At 35.6% G+C, this 21,053-nt stretch overlaps 1 protein-coding gene across 3 annotated transcripts in view; it reads right to left on the bottom strand.

Annotated features, from left to right (window-relative positions):
- Positions 1-390: 390 nt before the first annotated feature.
- NPAS3 (neuronal PAS domain protein 3) overlaps positions 391-21,053 on the bottom strand; it is a 2,415,438-nt gene continuing 2,394,775 nt past the window's right edge. For 2 of the 3 annotated variants that reach the window (XM_044073888.1, XM_044073890.1), the window contains exons 11-12: positions 10,505-10,561; positions 391-4,522 (exon numbers count right to left, since the gene is read on the bottom strand). In XM_044073888.1, the coding sequence (XP_043929823.1) occupies positions 3,210-4,522; positions 10,505-10,561 (1,370 nt within the window). In that variant the 3' untranslated portion in view covers positions 391-3,209. The remainder of the gene's footprint in view (positions 4,523-10,504; positions 10,562-21,053) is intronic. The other variant, XM_044073889.1, reaches the window with a different exon arrangement.

Genomic DNA, 21,053 nt, shown 5'->3' with positions numbered 1-21,053 from the left:
ATGGACTGGAGTGGGAACAGGATCATACTTTGATAAACAAGTTTTTTAACAAAGTAAAAGCTTCAGTAAGTAAAGTATGCATGTCTATGTTCTCATGTACCCTACCTCAGCAACGCTCAATGTCATTTCCTTTAACGTTCACACGTAATTTTCACTCAGCACTCATGAACGTGCAGAAAATGCTTGTGGCAATGAGTTTGGGCAGATGAACAGTTTTTGATGGCAGTATAAATTGCATCCATTCAACATTCAACTTGTTATAGTACATTAGCCAAAGATGCATGAATTGCCTTTTATATGTTATTTTTTAATCATAGAACCTGCTCAGACAAACACTACTAACATTCATTCATCTGGATGGTTACATGTAAAAGAAATGATGCCAGATAGTAAGAAATCCAAGAGAAGTTTATTATGAAAATGGCACCTGTGGGATGAACAGAAATTAAGTTACAGAAAGATAATCATGTATGACATGTTTTCTTTGAACTGATGAGAGAATCTACAAAAGTATAAAAAGAATCCTGTTGTAAATGAAGTATGTACACAGTTCTCATTTGCAGCATTATCAATGATCAATGAAAAAAAATGTTTAAAAAATAAGCCAGGCACTCGAGAAGTTAGATTCAGTTAGTTTTCACTTTGAAACCATGAAAGAAATGTACCATATGTGTCACGTTTTAATATTTTAATTGAGATTTTGTATCATAGAGTTGGTAACACTGTTAAGGTCGATATGAACAGAACCCCAATTTCCCCATTATTCAGCTACTTGGCACCAGTTTCCTCATAAAAGATTTCATATATTGTACAAGAAATAGTTAAAAACACAAACACAGTTTTCACAGGTAATGAAGTTTTTTTCATATTGTAATTTGAAACACAATGGATTTAGACAGCAGCCATGATTATCTGTTAGTTTAAATCACCAGAAATCATTTTGACACAACACATAAACATTCATAAAAAATGAACAGCTGTACAGCTGTTCCTTATAGCTAATAGGTGCACCCCTTTGATTGTCCATTGGTAATGATGATTTCCAAGTGCATGTTTGGAAAACTTTTCATGCATTGGCTCATTACTACTCTTTTACCATTTAAATGTCTTTTTCTGTCACCTAAATCATGTTTTGAATAAGTTTCTTGTCACACAAAGTGACTGCTAAAATCTACTGTAGGTTGTGCTTATGATATAGCCACAACATTTGCTGAGAAAGGGGTTAACACTGTCTCTATCAATATACAAAATGTATCCAACCAACAGACATTACAGTCCAAAAAGTGTGCAATATATTCTTGTCTAACAGTTCAGTTAGATTCCCCTAAATCCTGTTGGCCTTTCATATAATCCCCTCCCAAATTCGGAACTAATTTACATATTCTATCCTCCTAGCCTACAGGAAATCAAAGAAGTGCACCCGCTTTTTTTTTTTTTTTTTTTTTTAATAGTTAGAGCACAAGGGACTCTGGGAATGTTATCAACATAGGTGTTATGGCATTAATTGTTTTAGTATATCTGTGCACTATCCTTCAGCGCATTGAATGGCACACTGGAAGAATAAATGATACCCAGAATTCCTCTGTGAAAAAAATGGCTCTGTTAACCTTGAGATAGATAAAAGTCTTTTAAGTCTGAGAGTGAGAGGTCTGAGAATAATACACAACAGCAAAGCAACAGCAAAAATAAAAAAGTATACAGACAGTGGAAGCAGCATACGGTGACACTAAAGAAGAAGGCCACCACACAAAAAAACACTAACCCCCAAGAATCACTGATTCACTAGGACTGTCGGAATGGGAATTGGCCACTCCAGACAAAAGATAAACCACAGAGAAGACAAAAGACAAAACAACTACATCAGCTTAGTATATACTGCATATAGTAACACACATTTAAACTGCAATGGGACTGACAGCCAAGGACACTTACACGTTGTACACATTACAGTTTTCACATCTGTTATTAGATGCCTTAACGGACAGCTGCCAAAGATGCAGTGGAAGAAGATACAATTGACAGTCATTAGCAGTGTCTGACACTACACCGATTTCTGGCAACACAGAGAAGTTGTTTAACTTAATGTGCAGTTAAAAGTTACACAAATCTCATTCAAGCTTATTTTGCTCAGTCTTTAGGTTCCTGTGAAAATATTGGCTTCAATGTTAAGAGGAAGAAGAACAAAATTAGAATGTTCCCTGCAGAACAACAAATTAACTAAATACAGAAAAAGAACATGTTGAACGACATTTCAACCCTTGTGTTAATTTCATTCTTTGAATATTAACCTCAGTCACACTGAGAAAAAAAAAGCGAGAGAACTTAAAAGCACCCAGAACCATTCCTAAGTTCAGTTTGATTGAGTTTTCTTAAAGCACTTAAAAAAGCACTGACAATGTGAGGCTATGTTAGTTTGGAGGTAAGGTATAAATCCTGCAGCAAATACTGAAGAATCTTGGGTGAAGTTACCAAGCATGTTGCAGCAACATTCTAAAGACCAGTGCAAATTCCACCGGAATTCTATGTGAATGTGCCGCATAGTATATGATATTTAAAATTAATACATGATAGCACCATGGTTTTAGAAATTAAGCTAATGTTTCAGTAATTAACATTTAGTCCATCTTTTAACATTCTACTCACAGTCCAGAAATTAAGTTTTTTCTTAAGAACATAAATTGCTTTATGTGTATGCTGAGGAAAACATGAATCATAAAAAAAGAACTGAGATCCACATACAGTTCTTAAAATACTAGCCATTATTTTTAGTAAAAGAATTAGGTACAAGAACCCCTTTAATATGACTTAGTCAAGTAGGGTGGACTTTTTATATTAGTCTCCAACCTTGATCATATCAAGATCTTTGTGAACTCAGACAGTTGGTTGTCAGTTTAGAATCTCTTTACTGTAACACTGTAGTATCCTATGGCAGAAGCATTTACACATTAAAGACATCTTAATAAAGATGCAAAAGAAAACACACATCATAGAAGAAGACAAAATGGCAGGCAACTGTTACTCTGACTCTCTGAAGGCAAAACAATGACAATGAAAATAATTAAACGTTTGAGAGAAACAGAGTGAAATGGGGACCATCTTTTTGACAGTATAAGCTGACCTGCTCAAATTCAAAGTGCTAGAATTACAAGTCTAAATTAAAACATAGTCTATGCCTCAGAGTACAGCTCAACACAGTATATGGTCATAGTTCAGTCTTCTTTCCTTTCAATTGTCTGTGTAGTATGAATTCCATTGCTGTACACAGGAAATGGAAGTGTGGAAAAAAGTCCTTCAGCAGTTGTGAATACGTTCCCTGCAGGCATCTGGGTCAGACTGGCCCCGCTCACAGCACTTCCAAACGGCCCCGACATATTAAGTCGGTGGACATGGTGGTAGAGCATTTCCATTGGTGTCTTAGGGTCAAGCCCAAAGCTGGAACTGTTAACATCCACAAAGTTAACAGCATGGGTATTGGGGAGCAGATTGCTCTGCATTGCCAAGGTAACCTCTGCTGGCGCGTACCGAATAGTGCCAGTGGTGTAGACCCTCTGAGCTGCAGTGCTGGTGGCAGCAAGTGTTCCGGTTACCCTGTGAACTAGCGGAAGCACGACATTGCCAGCCTGTAACCTTTGAAGGGCTTCCAGGTCCCCCGTGTAGAGCAATGAACTGGAAGTGGTGGGACCTCCTGGCTGTTTTTCCCGTGGTGAGGCTGAAAGTGGGGGCGATAATGGATCAGAAGATATAGATGCCAATGTGGCATTTGATGAGGTGCTGAACTGAGTTTTGCGACTGGCAGTATTTTCAGTTCCTGGAGGGGTAAGAACAGAGTCTGGAATGGAGACATGTAAACTGCTGTTGTTTTGTGTAGAAGGGAAGTGCTCTGAGCTGGGGGGCTTGGTCATACTGTAAGGGGATTCATTCCTTGAGATTTCCCTGTTGGGAGGGTAGTTCCAAATACTGCTGTCATTATCAAAATTGATAGGTTCTGAGATTTCTGTTTTTATTTTTAGCACTGAGGCACTGTTTGGTGAGGACAGCAGGTGAGGCTGATCAACCAATGCGGCATCAAGTCCATTTGGGCTTGAATTGCTGGACAGCCTTCTTCTGGTCATGCTGCTCCCTTTCTGCTTTTTCCGTCTCTTTTTTCTTTTCTGATGCTTGCTGGAAGACTGTGCATTTGCTTCTCCTGCACTATCTGAGTCCTTGGCACTGTCTGAGGTCACAGGTTCACGGTTTTGGAATCGCAAGTCCGATTCACTCTCCACATAACGTTCCACTTTGATCTGCATAGAGCCAAGTGTGCCAAAAGTGTCCTCTGCAGATTTCTGACCTTCAAAATCAGAATTTTCAAAGCTATCATCACTGTCTTTACTGTCCTGGTTACTGGAACTATTCCCATCTTCATTACAATTCATCTCATTATCTGAGTGATTCCCAGTTTGTTTTTTTGTTTCTGACTCCGGGTCCTCACTGTTTTCTGACTGGTTTCCCTTATCGTCTGATTTGGAGTTCTCATGGTCTTCTGGAAAATAAAGAACAAAAAATAAAATTAGTTTCACTGCTTGGATAAAATATGTAGGTTAAACTTTAACTATGCAGAATGTGATTGCGATCACTGAAAATGCAACATAAATCTTGACACCAGAGACACTGCATTTGTTTTCCACCATGGCAGCCACTGAAAGGGTCAATGTGACATCAGTCAAAGTGGAGATAGGCCAACAAACCTTCAGCTTCTGTACAGATTAAGCTACCCCACAAGACACACTAACACATGAGAAGCAATGCACCCTGGAAGCAGCATGGTTTCTAATATTTTTTGTTTTGGGCCACTGCATTGACTAATGTTCTAATGTTAACAACCCTGTATTCTTTGTCAGTGCAAAAAATATGCCACTGCAGTTCTTCCAGATGTTGTAGTAAGAGAAGCTAAAATGCTCTGTGCAACTAGTAACTAATAGTTCTAATGTATTTTAAAACAGGGCAGAGTTAGAAGGTAACTGTTTGAAATGTTGGGACCCATTAGAGTGAGTCCTGAAACACGTAGACCGTATGGTTGAAAGAAAGGCTTACATATACTAAGACTGAGATGGAGATTTTTCAGGATATTCCCTTTTCTCTGAAGTATGGTAATCTTGGAGTTGGTACACATAAGTTTGGGGGGGACTGACCCCCACATCAGGGCATGCAGGAAGACTTGCACCCTATAAAAAAGAAATTTAAAGTAGAAGAGCGATGTTCAAGACTCACTCTTCTCCTGTAGTTTCCGTCTTTTTTGGCTTGTGGCACTCATCATTTTGAGAACTGACACTTCAATAAAGAGCCCAGTAGAATCTTAAAAATTATGACTTATTTGTTTGTCATTCAAATGGCTTGATATATAACAGATTAACAGACAAACTGCATTTTTGCATTATCAACTTGAGACTTAGAGCATGGTAATCATTTTCTCTGGAAATGCATCTGGAAGACACTTCTCATAAATTTCTAAGTTCAGCTTTCCTTTCATTTCCTTTGCTGCCCTTTACTATTTCATTTAGTATATACAGCACTACAATTGCACTCCAAATTTGGGGAAAGTCAGCTTTGTTAAGTACCTCTGATGTAGAAAGGTGTATCAGCACTGTTAAACTCCAATCTCACAATGACAGCAGCTGCAGAATATCATCTGAAGCATTTTCACAGTTTTAAAAACCTGTTACACACTTCACTGGCACACTCACATGTGCACACACACACACACACACACACACACACACACACACACACACACACACACACACACACACACACACACACATTTTCAATCATTATCTAATTACCAACTTAATCTAATTCAGGGTCAAGGAAGGGGTGCAACCACTACTGATGCTCAGGGGTTTAAGACAGAGAAAATAATGTTGTATGGGGTGCAGTCCATCAAGGAATGCAGATCTACATTAACTCACACACAGATCACAGACCTACAGTCAATCTGAAAGATTGTCACTGTACCTTTGGCATGCCTTCGAGATGTGAGAGAAAAAGGAAGCACCCAGCAAAACCCCATATTAACATAGAAAGGACAATAGGACTCCACATCGAAGGTACTCTATCAGAAAACTTCATATGCTCATGCAAATATAAATAAATAAAAGCACAAAAAAGAAAAAGCCTTTATGAAAGCCTTCAGATTAGACTACTGGGATCTGCTCTGTGATGAGAAGGCACAATTCAATGACAACCTCAAACTTTAGCATATGTCTAGCAATTCAGTGCCTAAATTTAAGCTTGTAAGCTGCCAATTTGCTCCATCCTATAGCCTTGGGTTTGATTCCATCACTTTCCATATGCCTATAGTGTGACTCTGAGCCTCCAATGAAAACGGACAAGCTGGTTATCAAATAACTAAACAACCAGAAATGCATGTGTGTGTGTCTCTCTCATAGGTTCATAGGTTCATAGGTAGGTACTAGGCTATCGGCCCAAGGGCCTATGTAAGCCTAGCCAATAAGTTTCCCTGGTGTACGCCACCCAAGAAAGTTATTTTCCTGTGCCACTGTCGAGCAGAGACACAGAAGTGATCCCCAGGGTGTATTTCCTATTTCCCATCCACTCATCAAGATTTTTCTTGAAGAGTGCTAATGAAGAACTTTGCTTGACATAGATAGGTAGCCTGTTCCAGAGTATGGCAAGTCTCTGGGGCAGGAATCTATCCCTCCAGCATGTCCTGTTTATTGTGGTGACAGGTTTTAGGTCCCTAGAGCATGTAGCTCGGAGGGATTGAGATTTCTTTAGGTGTAGCACGTCCGACAGCTCTTTGTTTGACATAGCTTTATATGTTAGGCAGAGATCACCTCAGAGTAGACAATATGCTATGGAATAAAGCTGGAGTTTTTTGAGGCGGTCAGTGTAGGGCATTTGTTTGAGGCCAGTAATCCTCTTTGTGAGGTACTTCTGTGGCCTTTCCAGCTGCTGCAGATGTCTTGTGAGGTACATTCCAAAAGGGGCATTGTACTCCATAATGGGTCTAATGAGTGTCGAGTAGAGGGGAACAATGACCTCTTTTTTCTTGGATGAGAACCCTTTTATGATGAGGTGTGCCACTTTTTATTTCATATATGGTTACAGAAAATTTAGTTAATTGTTCCATTCAAAGGATTTTCTCGTATAAAAATATGTTGAATGCATGTTTTTTTTTCAAATATTAGACTTGCTGAAGTGCGTAATGCAGAATGTGAGGTATGTGTTAGTGAGGATAATGCCCAAACTTTAATTTGTGACACAAGTTTCATCACTGAGTTTTGTGTGTGTGCGAGTGTGTGTGTGTGTGTGTGTGTGTGTGTGTGTGTGTGTGTGTGTGTGTGTGTGTGTGTGTGTGTGTGTGTGTTTATAGGCTAGGCTTAGTGTAAAGCCTAGGGAAGAGGAATAGATGTGTTGGTATGTTTGGAGATGTGTATGTTTGAAGTATGCGTATATTGATCTTGCTTATAAGTACTGTTAGTGGAACTCTAATATGTACAGCTAGGGTTAAGATCAGGGCTAGCATACATGAATAAGCTTCTCCCCTCCTGTACTCAATTAGTCATGTTCCAGTCCTAGCACTAATGCTACTCCTGCCATAGCTCCATCCCTAATTATAAGGATGCAAACCCCCATTCTCAGAAACACTATTCTAGCTACATGCAGAAGAATATTTTTTTCTTAACTGTTTTCCTTTTTTGATCAGTTTAGTAATTTGAGGAAACGTGAGTCGGACTATTATTTTCATTTAAAAGTATCTTGATGTGTTCATAGGTTCATAGGTAGGTACTAGGCTATCGGCCCTGGGGCCCATATAAGCCTAGCCAAAAAGGTACCCTGGCTTTCACCACCAAGTAAATTATTTTCCTGTGCCCCTGTTGAACAGAGCCACAGAAGTGATCCCCGGGGTGAATTTCCTGTTTCTCATTCAATCATCAAGATTTTTCTTGAAGAGTGCTAATGAGGAGCTTTGTTTGATATAGATAGGTAGTCTGTTCCAGAGTATGGGAAGTCTCTGGGACAGGAATCTATCCCTCCAGCATGTTCTGTTTATTGTGGTGAAAAGGATTAGGTCCCTAGAGCATGTAGCTCGGAGGGATTTCTTTAAGTGGAACATGTCCAACAGCTCTGGGTTTGACATAACTTTGTATGTTAGGCAGAGATTGCCTCTGAGGAGGCGATATGCAATGGAGTAAAGCTGGAGTTTTTTGAGACAGTCTGTGTAGGGCATCTGTTTGAGGCTGGTAATCCTCCTTGTGAGGTATTTCTGCAGCCTTTACAGTTATTGTAGATGTCTTGTGAGGTACATTCCATAAGGGGCATTGTACTCTATAATGGGTCTAATGAGTGATGAGTAGAGGGGAACAATGGCCTCTTTTTTCCTGGATCAGAAACCTTTTGTAATGAGGTGTGCCACGTAGAAGGATTTCCTGACTACTGTGGCGATTTGATTATCAAAGGAGAGACTACCGTCTACCTGTGTCCCAAGGTCTCTTATCACACTTTCAGTGTTAAGTAGACTACTGCATATGTGGTAGTTCATGGATACAGAGTTTTTACCAAAGGGGATGACAATGCACTTTTTGGCATTGAGCTTGAGGCCATGGCTTTGAAACCAGACATCTGTCTCACTGAGGCCCTTTTGTAGGATGTCCACATCGTTGGGAGTTTTGATTATGGTGTCTAGTTTGCAGTCATCTGTGAACTTCGTTAGCCAAAGACCTTCTGTGTTAGCCTGTACTTCAGAGAAGTAGATACCAAACAGGAGAGGACCCAGGACTGAACCCTGTGGTACTCCACTTGTCACTGGTCTGAACTCGGATTTGGAGTCTGCTACTTTCACAGTGTGGGTTCTGTCAGTGAGCTAGTTGGCAACCCATCTTGTGACATAGGGATTTATACTTAGTTTAGTGAGTTTATCTATAATTCCAGAGTGGGGGATGGTGTTGAAAGCCTTAACGAGATCTAGACAGGCTGTGTGAACCACCTTACCCTTGTCTACAGCTTTGGTGACTGCTTCAAAGAAGTCTATCAGGTTTAGGAGGCATGATCTGCCTTTTACAAACCCGAACTGGGTGGGGTCCAGAGTTTGGAGATTACCAATGTCTTTGTTTATAAGTTCCATGATACGTTCCATGGCCTTGCAGACCAGGCTCATCAGACAAATGGGGCAGCAGTTCCTGGGGTCCGTGGTGGCTCCCCCTTTGTGGAGTGGGATAACCGTCACTGTGTGCCATTCAGTGGGCACAAAGCCTGAGGTGAGGCCATGACTGAACATGGTACTTAGGTGGGGTGCTATGCTTGTATAAATTAACCCGGGCTGGAATCTTCACCCTTTGAAAATGTGTCATAATGAATGCTGAGCTGTAGTAAATGATGCAGACAAGTTCTTATGCTTTCTGTTTTTTGCCATGATAGCAGTAATATACATATTTGTTGTGAATAAAAGGGCTTCTGATCATCAAAACTTGCCTTTGTAATGCTAAGATTAAGAATGTCAGTACCTCAAGGAGTTTTACAAAAATCAAAATATGCAGGTAAACTACAGTCCCATATATGAAGCAAATACATAGAGCAAACCAGAATGAATTAACCATAAGCTGAAGTAAAGCTCTTTCATTCCAGCAAAATACATTAGCACTATCATGCACAAAGTTGCTTCACCAGACTGAAGTGCCTTGGAGTGTGAAAGAACTTGCTTATTTTGGTGGACTAAAAGAGTTTTACTTCAGCTTGTGGCTTATTTGCCCTGGTTTATTTTAAATATCCCAAGGAGTATCATACAGATTACAATAAGTTGCTTCATTTCATGCCATCAATTTAACCACATGAGTATAGCTGGTCCACAAGTGAACTTTTAGGTGTGGCCCATAAGTGAACAGCAAGAAGCAAAGAGCAGAACCAAAGCAGTTTGCACAAGAAACACAACTAAGTAATACAGTTAACACACTGAACCTGAAAGTATAACTAAGGGAAAAAGATTTATGCTGGTCAGCACCCAAAGTATAAGAAAAGAAGAAAGTCATAAAGCTTTACTCAGCACTATTCCAGGTTCCTATAGTGTAATAGTGCTTTATAGACAGGAATTGCAAGAGATCAGCCCTGACTAAGGCCTTATGAATTTTAGATTCAATTATGGCCACAGTATACATAAAACAAAACAAAACAAAAAATGCACTAACAACCAGGCTCACCACAACTGAGGCACCCTCACATTTTCATTTGGCTTTGGGAATGCTTTCATATATGCATGTTCACCAAAGTACAAATAAATTGTAATGAATCTATGCTCACAATTACCTAAATTAACTTACAAACACAATTAATTAAAGATCTTGGAATATGTGCAGTATCCAGTGGCTGTACATATGCCCCCCCCCAACAATTTACCATGCAGGTAGTTCATAATTAACCTGACATTCATAAAAATACACAAGAACACAAACTAAATATAACATGCTTAAAATATAACAATACATCAGGTAATGAAAATATAACTAACCCAATCTCGTTAAATATATATTTCTGTATGTATACGTCTTTTCATCTTTGCTGGCATCTACAGATAAAAACATGACAAAACACAGAGAATATTCACATAAGAAAGTGACAAGAAAAAATATGACATCACTATATGTTTACGGTTGGAAAAACATTTCATTCAAAATAAGGGGCTTAAATGCAGCATTCTTATAAATGGAAGACAACTTTTATTTCATTTACAGTGAAATCAATATTATCTCCAGGATGCTCTTTAATGTAGAAACTTTTGCTTAGCTAAAGCATATGAAAGATTTCCCTTCTTTATTACTTAGATGTGCTTACATACCCTTTATACCAGAATTCACTCTTTCCACTAGTGTTGGAAGATGGCTACATATATTTTGCCAAATGTAGAACTATCTAGAACTATCATAGGTTTCATAAGCTGTCTAATGGAAGAAAATCATAGCTACGTTAACAACATTAAACCTCTTAATTTTCAGACATATAAGTAGTTGTCACTCCAGGGTATCATAAACTGAGTAGGCCATAGCACACATGTATATTATGGGTCATTACTGATACCCCGTCAGGATATTACTAAAGTTCACACTGGGACACTGCATATGCAAGGATGACAAACGTGACCACTGAGGATGGAGAGCATGCACTGTAGTCATGCAACTGGGCACATCTGCTTAAAAGGTCTTACGATGGAAAGGTAGTAGCTGGCAAAAGCAATGAAGCTTTACAGCCATAAGTGTGAGCAAGAAATTCAGCCTCTGAGAAAGAGGTGCATAAGACAGAAAATGTTTTTTCCACAGTGGGCTACATATTTAGCTTTTGTTGAAAAGTTGGCCCCACTAGGCTAGTAGCCTCTTTTCAGGGACACCCAAGGTTGCATTTACACTACTAGAGGACATTTTTCTAGGGCATTGAGTAACTTCCCCTACTCTTGGTAGTAGGGCGAAGCATTTTTGTGTGACACAACATACTTCCTATTCCTGTTCCAGGCACATAGGTGGCCTAGAGAAACAGAGAAATCATGGCTGATTCAGCTTGTGCTGAAAGTGGAATGAAAGTTGCTGAAAATGTAGTCAAAATAGTAGAATCACTACCAGAAGATTTTTTCTAATGATGTGGATGCAGAAAACACAGTGACACTGGAGCAAAAGGAAATTGTGAAGGAGAAGGAGATTGTAGCTGAAAGAGAGATTGACTCAGAGGAAAACTTTCCTAGGAGATTTTTTGAAGAAGAGACAGTTACCGCTGAAAAATTCATAATTACAACCTTCCAATCAGGGGGTGGGTTAAGAGATAATTATTTGGAATAAATGGTAAACCAAAGTGAGCCACAAAGTGGAACAGAAATTTTATGGAGTGACATCATGAAAAAAATAGAAAAAGAAAAAGGAGAAGAAGAGACTGTGCCAGAAAAAGCTCCAGAGTCAAAAACTTATACATAAACTGTTGGAAAGGAACAAAGAAGAAAGAAGAAATAAAAAAAACAAAAAAGAAGTATACAGTACATGAGGTTTGGGACTCTGTCATAGCACCTCTGGGTGTCAAAGCAAAAGAGTTAAGAACATTAAGTTTAATTAATAAAGATACTGTTTGTGACTTGATAATTGAGACTGGGCAGGTCATGAAAAAAATTTTGGGTACATATGAACAAAAGAAAACTATTTATCTATGGTCAGAATATGTGGCGCAAGCGTTTTACAGACAAACAATAAAAAGAATAATGATCCAGTTTAGAACTGAAGTTGAAGCAAAATAACTGAAAGAACCTTTGTTAACTGTATGTAAAGAGGTAACGGACACTACAAAAATATATGATGAAAGAGGACTATAGACTGGGTGATGGGAATGTGGAGTAATACTGAAAATGAAAAATGATAATGTTTTGCATTCGCCTAGTATTATTAATGTTCATGGTAATAGGGGTTTTGTGAAATACAGGGGTCAACCAAAGACTTGTTATTTTTGTGGAAAAAATGATCATTTAATCAATGAATGTGATTAAAAAAGATGTTATGTATGTGGTAAAACAGGGCATAATACAAAAAAATATGATTTAAAGTGGAAGAAATGTGGCAATACTGGTCATTCATGGCTAGAATATGAAATGAATGTACAAGAAAATGGAAATGAAGTTATACAGGAGAAAGAGACAGAAGAATGTGGTATACAAGAAAATGTACAAAAAGATGGGACTGATGAGGTTATATATGAAGTTAAAGAAAGTAACAAGGAAAAAGAAACAGAGGAGACAACTGAAGAAGTTGACAGGTGCACAGTAGGAAATAAAAATAATTCAATAGGAAAAAGAGTTAAAGAAAGGAAAATAAAATTAAAAAAATATAATGCTTAGAGAAAATAAGAAAGAAAAGGGATACATATTTTATTATACTAACTGTTCTTAAAAACTGAAAATATTAGCTTTAAATGTGAACATTATAAAAAATCTTAAGAGGAGAATAGCTATATTACAATGATGTGTTGTGGTAGATGCACATATTGTTTTAGAAGATATCAGATTATTAACAAAAAAAGAAAGAACACAAACTGAAAAACTTTGGAATGGTGCAATAGTTTGGAACATGGGGAAATAAATGTGCTCGGGGATATGTATATTATGTCAAGAAAATATTAAAATATTAGCTGTAACCACAATGGAAATAGGACAAATTATGGTAAGAGACTTGAGATGGAAAAATATGTGCATAGAATTATAACTTTATATGCACATATAACAAAAAAGGGAGAGAATGGTGTTTAAAAGTATTCTTCAATATGTTTGTGTAAATATGGAAATTACAGTGGTGGGTGATTTTAATTGTAATTTAAGAAAAAAATAAGAGCAACTGTAATGTTAAAATGGTTAAAGAAATTATGAGAAGTAGAAAGTTAAGTGTATGGGACCTACAAAAGGTATCTGATAGTTTAAAAGTTAAAAAAGGAATTAAGTATGCTGGATTTTTAGATCATGTGGCTACATAGGTTAAAGTATAGGAAAATGAATATATAAGAATAAGAAATGGAATAAAAAGAATTAAAAGGAATTATATTTAGAAGAGAAAAAAAGAACTTATGGAATTATGGAAAAAATCATATGAATATGAGAGAGTTTTATGAGAATTGGACTGTTTGGTGGCTTAATTTTAAAAAGAAATATAAAAAGTGTTTTTAGAATGTATAAGGAAGAAAAGAAAAAAGAGATATAAGCTATTAAGTTAATAAATGTTCAGAGACCTATTAGAGAAGAAATTTTATTTTTATGAAAAAGAAAGAGAAATGTATAAAATTAATCAAATTAAAATCAACAACCTGTTATATAAACAAAAATATTTTTACAAGGAAAGAAGGAAGATGTAGCACCATATTTGAGTCAAATAATAAAAGAAGGAAAAATAATATGAGAATTAAAAATAAAGAAGGTAAGAAAATAAGACAAGAAGGAATATATACAATAATTAATGAATATGTGTTGGGATTATTTGTTCAAAGAGAAGACAACAGAACAAATGTATAAAGGTGAAAAATTAAATAATGAAAATAGTGAGTATTAAGAACTGGATGGAATTGAATATGGTATGTATAAAAAATGGAAGAATGGCAATAAACAATTTTTATAGAAGTTATGAATGAATGGTTAGAAACTGGAATTAAATAGAAAGAGATATGTACAGGAGCTATAAAACGTATATAAAAAAAAGAAATAAAGAGGAGATCAAAAATTGTAGATCTATAACATTGAATAACACAGATTATAAAGTTTTTATGAGTGTAATAACAAAAAGGTTATAAAAATGGATAGAATATATTACCAAAATGTATTCAGAAGAAACAGAAAAGGAAGTCAAGAGTTATTATGGATAATAAGATAAATAATTGTTTACTGATAATATCATAAATAAAAATGTAGAGGCAAAGGTTATGTTAGGGGATATACGTAAAGCATATGATAATATTCAGTATAAATCATTATGGGGAATTTTGCAGGCATGTAATGTAAGCAAAAATATTACAAGTAATAAAATCTGCTTATGAAAGGAACTATGTGAAACTAAACGTAAATGGCTGGATTGGGAAAGAAATAAAAATAGAATGTGGATTAAAGCAGGGCTGCCCAACTAGTAGTGTACTTTTCTCATTAGTTATGAATGATATAGTAAAGGAAATTAACAACATGTGATTTCATGGTGTATACAAAATGAGGGAGGAAGTACAGTTGCCAAAAATGTATACTTATGTTGATAATATTGTATTGATTGTCAAAAATAAAGTATGGATGGAAGAAGTAAATGAAAAATTAAGTATACATTTAAGAAAACAATTGATTTAAGTATAAATAAAGAGAGAAGTAAAGGATTTGATTTTGAAGGTATGATAGGAGGTACTGAGTTCAATGAAAAATATATAGATATATTAAGAATAATATTTGGAAGGAATGAATACAAACTACAATGGGATAATGTACTCAAAGAAATAAAGGATCTGACTACTTTTGGAAAACATATACATTTTCATATAGAAAAAAATGAGTCTATATCACGTTGTCGAACTTTTAAAAATTTGAACACCATATGGTCAACATCATATGTTCAAACTTTAAAAGTTTGAAAACATAATAAAAAACACAAAAAACTTACCTGAAGATTGTAAGCGGGGGGAAGCCCCCCTTCACCCCCCACATGGGGGGCTGTGTCCCCCCCCCCGCTACTTAAATATACCAACTCTGAGATCGTACTACATTGCAGGAAAGGGAAATCTTCACTTACGGAGATCTCTGTTGAAACATTCAAAGTTTTACAATTTCGAACATATAGTTTCGACCATATGACATTCGAATTTGTAAAAGTTCGACAAAGTGAATGGGACCCTTGTTGAACACCATGGTAATAGGCAAAATTGCTTATGTTACTAACATTTATACAATTCCTATTTAGTATGAAAATTAATTAATGACAATTATATTTTCTTTTATATGAGGCTCTGGACTGAATCCAGTCAAGAGAGGAATTCTATATATGAAAGAAGAGCAAAGAGGCTTGGGTTTAACAAACCCAATAGTACATGCAGCATATTTTTTTTTTCTATAAAATTAAACTTCTTGGGTGGAACTGCATTGAAGGAAGCCAAACAGGTGTTGAACACTTTCATTCTTTATTTGTATGAAGAACTTCATCAAAAAAACTTTTTTTCTTCTTTATTTTGTGCAGTTTTTGATACAGTAGCTATAATTTTATATAAGGTATTAAAAGGAATTATAAAGGAAAATAAAAACTTGATAGAAATGATACTATATTATAAATATAAAGAACTGTGGGAAGGAATGGAAGTTAAAAAAAGAAGTAAAATAAATGCAAATGAGGAAATGAAATGTACCAAAACAAAACTGTGTTATGGCAAATAAAAAAAAAAGAATAATTGTGAGAAAAAAATAGAAAGGAATGGTACTTAAATATTATGAAAGCATTTTATTGCATTGAGTCATGGAAAGATTTAGAAATAGATAAGAAAAAAGACATAATGATGAGATATAATAACTAGAAAAAGATTAAATAATGTCATTTTTTATGGAGATTGTCTATTAGAAAATTGCCTTTAAGGCAAATATGCCATAAAAGAAAAAGCAAGACAGAATATGTAATAAATATGGAGAGTTTGAGACTACTGAGCATGTATTTTTGAAATGTGAAAGAGTTAATGATTTGTGAAAATAAATATGTAAACATAATAGGGTGAAAACTTTGTTAAAAATTTAGCAAATAAATATGGACATAATAGAATCTGGTTATTATGATGCACAAAAGCAGGAAGAAGTGAAGAAAATGGACTATATGAAATGAGAGACTAAATTAAATTAAATACAATGGAAAATGGACTTTGACAAAGATTTTGGAGAAAGTAACATTTTGGCTGTGGATAAAAGAGTGGTGAGAATGCTTAAATTGAATTTTATAATATACAGAGATTTGTAAATAGATGTAATGTAATATGTAAATAATATGTAATGTATATATCAACAAAAAATAATCATTTTGGAGTTGCTGAGAGAATGTCTTTGGCCCTTGCACTTCTTGCTTCCATTTCAGGCACAGTGGCAGGCAGCCTGGAGAAGCAAGAGGACAACATGGAGGAGCTTGGGGGGAACCGTATGATGGTTGATAAAGCTGTTGATATGGAGAATATGGGATTGGAGACAGAGAGTGCTGTGTTGAGGAGTGAGCTATTTGTAGACAGCGTAGATGATGGTATTGAAGGAGGAGCCATATTTTGGAGTCAGAGGATGAGCTAGGAGATGGAAGGAAGCAGCTGTGCCTTCCACCAATTTGGAGTTACTATTTGAGTAGCATTCATTTAGTGGAGTGGTTGAGATGAGAGAGCGAGAGAGAGAGAGGAGTGCATTGTTGCAATTCTCCAGTCTGGATGGTTACAGGATGATGTATTAAAAGGTTTGCTTTCAGAAAGTGAGCCAGAGAATGGACAGAACTTGTCCTGTGGTGAAGTAATGGACAAATTACAGGATTTGACACCAGGAAACAGAAAGAAGGGGGAAATCCTTAATGACAATAAAACATATGCAGAAATGGTAAGAAATAGAAATGGGACAATTAATAACGATAGAATAAAACTGGAGGTAAGAAAAAGTATTTTACTGTAAGAATCTTTAGCAAATCAGAGGACGAAATAGGTATAAAATATGAGACAAACTTATTTCTTTTCTTGGGTGTAAACCCAGAGGAGATAAGGGCATTTATTTATATAAATAAAATGACATTTTGTGACATTATTTTTGAGACTGGGACAGAAATGGAGACATTTTGGGGAATATGGAAAAAGAAAAGACTGTCAATCTTGGAGTTCTTATGGTTTGAAAGTATTTAATTGAGAAATTAAGAAGAAAGTTCATATTCAATTTAGAACTGATACAGATAAAGAGACTTTAAAGAGACATTTGATCACAATATGCCAAAATGTTATGGACATTAATAAAGTTTCTGACAACAGAGGTTTATGGACTAAGGGGTAGGAATACAATGTTGTGTTAAAAATGAAAAATGATTCTATTGTTCACATTCAAAGCTTAATAAATACTGGAGGGGCAAAAGGTATTGTAAGGTTTTGGTTCATCCGAAGACATTTTTATTTTGGAAAGTCAGATTATTTAATTAATGAATGTGATAAAAGAAAGTGTTATATATGTGGTAAAATTGGACATGTTGCAAGAAATGTGAATTGAAATGTTTTAGATGTGATAAAACAGGTAATTCATTAATGGATTGTAAGGAGGAAAAAGGAAGAGAGACTAGGACACATCAAGAAGTGGTAAAAGTGGATGAAGCTTTGAAAGATGTGACAGAAGAACAGGAATTTGTAAGTAAGGAAGTAAAAGAAACATAGACAGAAAAGAAAGAAGGTTCAGAAATAAGTGAAGTGAAAATAAATTGGATTACAGGAAAACCTAATGATAGGTAAAAGAGTATGAGAAAGGAAAACAAAATTTATAGGGAGTAATAAGAAAGAAAAGAAGGGAAAGGGATAACAAAACTAGCACTTTGTATCATATTTATTTTTGAAAATCTAGATGTAAAATATTAGGAATGAATGTAAACAGTTTGAAAAGTTTAAACAGGAGGCTAGGTATTTTGGAATGGTTTAGGAAACGTGATATGCATATAATAGTTGTAGAAGATATAAGAGCTTTAACCACATTATAACGGTTGCAAACTGAGCAACTATTGGGTACTGATATTGTTTGTACTCTAGGTAAGGATATATGTTCAGGAATAGGAATATTGTTAAAGAAAACAGTAAAAATACTGGATTTGATGTTGGTAGAAATGGAAAGAATAACAATTTTGGAAATAAGATGGAAAGAATGGGCATATAGATTAATAGCAAGTTATGATTATGTTAAAAGTAAAAATAGAGAAATTAGATTTCAATATATTTTGATTATGTAGCAATAAATATGGACATTATAGTTGTAGGATATTTTAATTACTGCTTGAGAAATAGAAAGAGAAGGGGAAGTAATGTGGATAAAGTCTTAGAGATAATAAAATATGGTAATTTACATGTATGGATATTTAACAGATGGACTTACAGAAGGGGAGAGCATAGAACAGAAATAGATTATGTTTTACTATCTCAGGGAGTAGAAGGAATTAAGGAAGGAGTTTTAGAAACTGGAATTTCAGATCATCTGGCTATCTGGATAGAAATAAAAGGCTAGGAAGGACACATAAAGATAGGAAAGATGATAAAGAGAATAAATGAGGAGGAAATAGGATTAAAAATTAATCTTTTTGCATTGGGATTTTGAAAAGATCACACACATATATATATATATATATATATATATATATATGAACATTTTATCTTGGATGGTCAGAATAGTGGATAGCCATTAAAGAAAAATATGTGAACTATTATATGCAATGGGAGTGGGATGTAAAAAGAAATAAGGGCAATTATAAGAAAATAATCATCATAACAATGGAAAATAATAATAGGGAATATTTTTATAAAGAAAATAAACTGCAAGATTTAAATCAGGCAAAAATTAAAACATTTGTTGTACAAACAGAAATATAATGAGTGCAAGAAAAGAAGGAAGCAATAGCACCATATTTAAGTAAGTTAGTTAATGAAAATTACACAATAATGAGAGAATTAAACGATAAGTTAGATAAGAGGCAAACTGCACAAGATAAAATAATGGCAGTAGTGGCTGAATATAGGAAGGAAATGTTTCAAGCGAAATGTTCATCTAAAATGGAGAGATGGGAAACACTGAATAGAATATTAGGAATGGTGAACATAGAGTCAGCAGCAGGTACAGATGGCATGGTGTATTAAATGTATAATAACTTCAAATCATGACAAAATAAATGTTTTTTGAAAGTATTACATGAATGGTTAGGAGAAAGATTTAGGTATAAAGAATTATGTAGAGTGGTAATGAAATTTATATGGAAAAAAGGAGATAAGCATGACATAGGGAATTGGAGACCAGTAGTAATGGATAATACAGATTATAACATTTTTAGGAAAATAATTCGGAAGGCAATGGAAAACATAATGAATAAGATTTTATATGATAATGATATTCATGGAAGAGGCAGAGGTTGTCAGGAATTATTAATGATAATTAGGGAGTTGGTGGATGATAACATAAGTGGAAAAGGTAAGGTAAAAATTATGATAGGTGATTACATAAAGCTTTCCATAATATACAATGTTGTAAGTTATGGGGAATTTATGTAGAATCTGAACAAAAGGTATTCCAACTGATAATCGAACCAGAGAACATCTTGCTATGAGGTGACAAGTCTAACCGCTGCACCACTGTGACACATTCATCTAACGGCTGTTCATTGAATATTAACTGTCAAATTTTCCCTTAATCGAATGGCCATATCAATGTAATGATTTTCATTAAATGGTAATACTTGGCTAACATAAAGGAAGTGTTACCAAATACTTACTTACCAGTAATGTAGATGTAGGGAAGCCTGCCCTTTCCCACTGTAGTGCAACCTCAGAGTTGGTATATATAATTAGCGGGGGTTGTGGAGGGCGCAGCCCCCAACAAGAATAACTTTAGTACAACACTGGACACTTGTTTGTGCCCCCTAACTAATAACATGTTTTAAAGTTGTTGCCTTTGGCAGAACATTGCAGTACACAGGCCTCCTTGGTAACTGGCAATAATGTTTCATTAAAATTTTGTAGCCAATTGGCCATGACTGCGGAGATGAAATCATTTGCATATATGACATTAGGGGGATGTTCACAATTCACTGGCAAGAGCTCCCCAACATCACTGTGTGGTGGGCGGGCCATGTGTGGTTGTGGCAGTGTGCTTGTATGCAATGTACTGCACAATGGTATATGCTGTTGCATAATTTTTACAAATGTTCATCTATGTGTGCTGACAGTACCTGTAATGCTGATATGATTGCTCACCTATATTACATTGAGCAATACACCATCATTACATCATCACGTGTGCCAGGCTGCTTTTTTACTTTCTGTCAGCAGTTTGATGCCCATAAATCTTTGCTTTTGAATGAGAACTCAAGTGTTACAACAAGAGATAATGGATGAACTATATAACACTATGCAAAAACACTAAGTTAAAATACTTCCAAACACTCAAAGTACATATTGATGAAAAAATATCAAAATATGCATTCATAAGAAAATAAGCGATATCATACACAGTGTACTAGTATCTGCACCAGGGAGACACTAGAAGGATTAATTCACTGAAACTTGCCAAAACAGCAAGGACATCATTTTCTTTAGATGACTTTTAAGTTATTAATAAAAAAGTTCAGATCTTTTAATGACCTCACAGAATACTGAAAGTCTAACTTAACTAGACATTTATTTATCACCCCCACTGTACTTAACATTTCTGTTTAGTGCAGAAAGGCAGACATTTTCCACTTTTCTGACAACAGAAGCTCCTGCCTTATACCACAACTAGTCCCATGAGATCCTGGTATAAGCCCTTCACAAATCCCAGACATTATTTCGGTGTGACAAAT

Source organism: Protopterus annectens, chromosome 6.part0 (genome assembly GCF_019279795.1).
Source record: "Protopterus annectens isolate FY-2018-M chromosome 6.part0, PAN1.0, whole genome shotgun sequence".
Lineage (NCBI taxonomy): Eukaryota > Metazoa > Chordata > Ceratodontiformes > Protopteridae > Protopterus > Protopterus annectens.
Note: the sequence above shows the minus strand (reverse complement) of the source record. Positions and strands in the feature narration are given on the sequence as shown.